The sequence below is a fragment of the Orbicella franksi genome, chromosome 8 (genome assembly GCF_964199315.1).
Source record: "Orbicella franksi chromosome 8, jaOrbFran1.1, whole genome shotgun sequence".
Taxonomy (NCBI): Eukaryota; Metazoa; Cnidaria; class Anthozoa; order Scleractinia; family Merulinidae; genus Orbicella; species Orbicella franksi.
This window is the reverse complement of record NC_138152.1, coordinates 9,735,936-9,740,960: the sequence shown is the minus strand read 5'-3', so window position 1 is coordinate 9,740,960 and position 5,025 is coordinate 9,735,936. Positions and strand designations below refer to the sequence as shown.

At 37.2% G+C, this 5,025-nt stretch overlaps 1 protein-coding gene across 1 annotated transcript; it reads right to left on the bottom strand.

The window, feature by feature from the left end:
- Nucleotides 1-264: 264 nt before the first annotated feature.
- Nucleotides 265-4,187, bottom strand: LOC145495644 (uncharacterized). The gene is made up of 3 exons (XM_081475268.1): nucleotides 3,956-4,187; nucleotides 627-965; nucleotides 265-422 (listed from the first exon to the last, which is right to left on the bottom strand). Exons 1-3 carry the CDS (start codon nucleotides 4,023-4,025, stop codon nucleotides 265-267), a joined length of 567 nt encoding a protein of 188 aa, XP_081331394.1. The 5' UTR covers nucleotides 4,026-4,187.
- Between the last annotated feature and the right edge of the window lie 838 nt (nucleotides 4,188-5,025).

Genomic DNA, 5,025 nt, shown 5'->3' with positions numbered 1-5,025 from the left:
CGTTATTTTCGCTATGGGGAAGCTTATTGGAAGGTTTTATTAAAATAAACTCCTGGTCATTATATTAATAGAAGGGTAACATAACTTAAATATAAAAGTTCGTAAAAATTTACAAGTTGTACGCATCGCAGATTTGCCTTATTTTGTAGAAAACAGAGTCTCTAATCATAGAAACAGCCTGGAAAATGAGGCATTTTATAGCACGTAGATGAGCCTTGTTGGAAGAGATTTGCAAATAATAAATCGAAGTAAAACCCCGAACGTCTAGTTACCTAGTTTAGACATGTCACAACGAGCCAGGACTACCACGCCAGGTTTAACTGAATCGAACCAGTAATTACCGCTGAATGCATCTTCTCCTTCACTCGCCCTGATCTCGACGCACGACTCAGCTGGCAACTCGGGAACTGATCCAAGAGGGACTGAAAATTTAAAAAGCAAATTAGTTGTTATTTTAGCCTTTTCTGTCATAACTAAACATCACTATTGTTTAGATCTCTTGACGAAAAACTGCGGGTTTTGTTAGCAGTCCTAGAAATGCCAGAAGGTCTTGGGCACTTTTTTTCTGGGATACGACTTCCTCTCCTTCAAAATGATAAAGATAAACACTCAAAGAGAAACAATACCTCTTCCATCTAATCTTTCAATATAGAACCGATCGCTGTCCGGAACAAGATCTTCAGGTCTGGCTTCTTTGGCGCGGTTGTTCAACTCACATATGCCTTGGCTGATGACATAGTTAAAGCTTTGACATCTGATGTCATGGTTACACTTGTCTACACACTTCAACCAGTTTGCAGTTTTCTTGGCCGTGAAGATATGCCCTTTTAACATCATGCCGCGGATGGAATATTCGCTTCTACATTGCTGAGCGTCCATTTCACAAGACATCTGACACATCACAAGCAGCGTGAAGACCAGACTCATACTTACAGAATAAGAAAGCCGTTGGCTTGGTTCTGAAGCTATGAAATTCATATTAAGAGAAAAAGATCAAGGCTTGTATAAAATGTTATTCTTGCACCGTATACATGAGCAAAAAGTGGCGCCTCCGTTACACAAACTCAGTCAACTTCCGTAACTTGGGAGAGGCTGGTGAGGGAATCATTGAGTTTTGGCCCACCATAAACAACTGCATTATTTCCGTGATTAGAGGCTTGACTAAACCGGGGAAAGAATGTTTCAGTCTTTGATTGAACAAAACAAAATTTCTAAAAGCTTTTGATTGAACAAACAAAATTGCTAAAAGCTATGAAACCAACTGTGTAATAAGGCATGCATGGCTCATATAACGTATGTAGAGGGGGTGGGTTATGATGTTGTTTCATTTTCTCCTTACATTGTTTTGGAAGCCACCCCCCTCCCACCCCTCTTCGTTGATGTCATCAGCAAGTCAGAATTTGGTTGCTGTAGCGATGTTAAAAGAAGCGGAGAAATATCGGCGACGGAATGAGCGAGTCCAAAGTTTTCACTATTTCTCACTCGTTTTCCGCAACTTGTCTTTGTGTTTAAACATTCGCTGACGGGTTGAATTATTTTACTTTACCATCGTGCAATAGTTTAATGTTTGTGTTCAGTTGCAACCACAAAGCCAAGCATTATTTTTTCAGAGAGTCGTCGAAAATTAAAAAAAAAAAAAGAAACTGTCGTTAAAATAACTTGCAATGCAGACGTTTTTCCTGGACATGGGAAACCCCATGGGCTGGTTCGAGATTAAACCAGCTGTTCGTATAGTGTGATCGTCAGGGTGAGGGTTGTTCTGAAAACAACTGTTGTTGGTGACTGACGTTTCGACAACCTGAGCGGAAGTCATTTTTAGAGTCAAGTGACTTAACTCCTGGGTTCAAACCATTTACTATATTAAACAAGCTCTTCCACGGCCAGCGTCAAACAGAGTGAGATCTGAGTACGAGATTAGAGCTGGTTAATTTGTACTGACCCGCTCGGGCCGAAAAAAAAAAGGACAAAGAGTACAGAGAAAAGACGGGAAAACAACAACAACAACAACAACAACAAAAATACATTAAAAAACGTGTTTGTTGGCTCAAGAGACAACCACATTGCAGCCTACCATAAAGACCTCAATATAAGTAAAGAACAAAGATTTTTCCGCATCAAATGACTTCATTTAGGGGTTTTAGGACAATTAGGACAACCGGTAACTTTATACATTGTTATACTGTTGTGAAAATGAAATGTTTCAAGTGTAGTCCTCATGTTATTGGCAACAACTTCCTTATTTTAAAATGGTCGATTGTTTGTTTTTTCATTTACGATCCTGTACCTGTAAGAAGCTGTATTTGTTTGTTTTGATGGTATAGAGAATACTGTGACAAAGAACAATTACCTTCATAGCAGAGTATTAAAACGACAAACCCATGGGCGTAAAGTTCATATTCATGTTCATCAGATAATGTATTTTTTTAACAAGAGCATTACATGTAGTAGGAGATTTTTTTAGGGCTATAAGGAGAAAGTCTGCATTTCGTTTATTTGCCATTTTAACTCAACGCGTCCTGCATTTAGCAATTTTTTTGAGATATTTTCCGCAAAGATCACACAAACCACGAAGATTAACTACCTTGTCAGCATTATCCTTTTTTAAGCGATATCATACAAAGCAGACACGCAATCTACAAATCCCTTTTTCCCCATTGAATGAGAAAATAGTTGGTTTTGAGATTCCTTCCTATCTTCATCTCTGTTTATGTGCTGACGGGGTGAATCATCTTGAAGAACGTAACGACGCTATAGGATAAATAGGTGTAGCAGTTTTTCGCAAGGCTTTTTGTGAAGAATTATCCGTCGGCAATCGTGTTGAAACCCTAAAGCGCTGTTACACTGGTTTACACTAAAGGAACTACCAATTTTGTTGCGACACAAAATGGATGAAAAATCGCCCAACGTAACGTCCCTTGCAATAAACATGTCTTGCATCGTTTTCGTTGCAGCGACGTTGCATTAAGAGGAATCAAATTCTACTTTTTAAAATGATTGCTGTAACGAAAACGTTGCGAGACGTGTCCATTTCAGTAAGTGTTAGACTAGAGAACGTCTCGTGCAGACTACCTCGTACACGCGCAACAAAATTGGGAGACAAATCACAAATCAATTCCGGTGTGTTATTTATAAAGTGTTGTTTATGGAAAACTTAGCGATGCATCAAGAACTTGAGATCTCCTTAAAAAAAGTTTCCTTTATCTCACAACCTGTCCCAGTATTTTGACATTGCAAAAACTAACCTTTAAAATACCAAAGAGCGCTAAATAAAGAAAGCTTCCACGAAAGACAAAGACAAAAATGACTGAGATGCAAATTTTAGAAGATTAGTTTCCCAAATTATCACAAAATACTGTGATCTAGATCATAGTCTCCTGATTATCATCATCATCATCATTATCATCATCATTATCAAGAAAACTATTGAACCAAATAGAACAATTATATTTTTGCATGGGTCTTATCTTTTATACTTTTCGCGTATCGTCAATTAAGGCCCGAAATTACTTTCGCAAAAGGAACAGACAGAAGACAAAATGTGACCCAAAAAAGGTATTTTTCTCCGTTTCTGTGAGTGATTAATGAAATATCGTGTCATTTTTACCTGAGAAAATTTTATCATGACAAATCTGCGTAATTTTTGCGAATTCTAACTGAATGAAAATATTGAGGGTGTTCACAGATAAACCCAGACAAACTCGGATTCTTGATCAAAGTGGAATTTAAAAATGTCGCTTTTTATGAAGAGAGCAGAATAGGACTACCCGGAAGAAAACATGAACGAGATCTAGAAGTAGAGGTTGAAAAGAAGAACCAACAACAAACTCAACCCGATTATGAGACAGAGTTTGGGATGCTAGCCCAGACAAGTGGATGTAAGGATTCACAAAGCATGAGAGTATAAAATGCGATTTAAAGGCTATCAATGAAAATGTAAGGAAGTTTTCGAACTCACCCTCCGCTTGCGTTGGATGAAGCATTATTGAAATCGATGACACAAAAATGAGGAGGGCAGAAACTTTCATTTTTACACCGTAACAAACGTCTTAAGTTCTCAAGTCTTATGGAAAGTAATGAGCTAGCACCAGCTGGCGATGTGAAGTCGACATAACTGCTTATTTCAAGTCAACACTCTAATAAGAGATGGCATGTTTTGTCTCTGTCATTCAAAGCTATATTCTTTCTGATGTCAGTTTGACTCCTCTTGCTCTTACTAGAACTTTCCGCTTAAATGACGCACTTATTGTGTGAACAAAATATTTCTATCTGCGGGTTTCTCAAGTAAGCTTACAGGAAGAAATTCCTTCTTGTGCTTGCTTATGAGTGAATGTTTTATTCAGTGAAAGATACTTCCCAAAGTCATGTTTTAAGCAATCACTCAGTTAAAAACCTTCAATTTCGACGGTATTTTCTGTGTTCCCTATCTTTATTTTGGTTCTTTGTTAGGAATTAAGCATTGATTTTATTGTTTTCATCTTATTAATTTTTTTGTTCCGAATTGTTCGGGGTAAAGTTAGCGTGAATGTTGAATACATGTCTATATCAGGACGTTATTGCGATTTCCACTGTTAGGTCAATATACTCCTCGCCTTTAATAACGTTTTGACAAAAGGCAGGATGTTGAACATTATATTTTACAGCCCTGCATGCATGCGATTGTTATAAGTTAAAAGTTAGTTAATTAATTAAACGCCATTCAGACAACTGAATTTAAATTTACGATTCTTCCTTTGCAAACAGATTGACAGATTGCCTGCTTCTCATTTTGCCATACTCTTAAATTGAAAAGAAAAAAAACATGTATTTTCAGGCGCCAAGTCACGCTGGCGATGTGAATATGGCAAACGTTTTTTTTTTTCCGAAGACCTTGTATTTTGTGTTTCGAAAGAGCAACAACTCATATCTTTACTTTCACTCAGTTAAAAATCTTAAATTCCCATGGCATTTTTCGTGTTCACCTTTGTTTTTGCTCTTTACTAAAAATTTCAACATAAATTTCGTTGTTTTAATGTTTAAAATATAGTG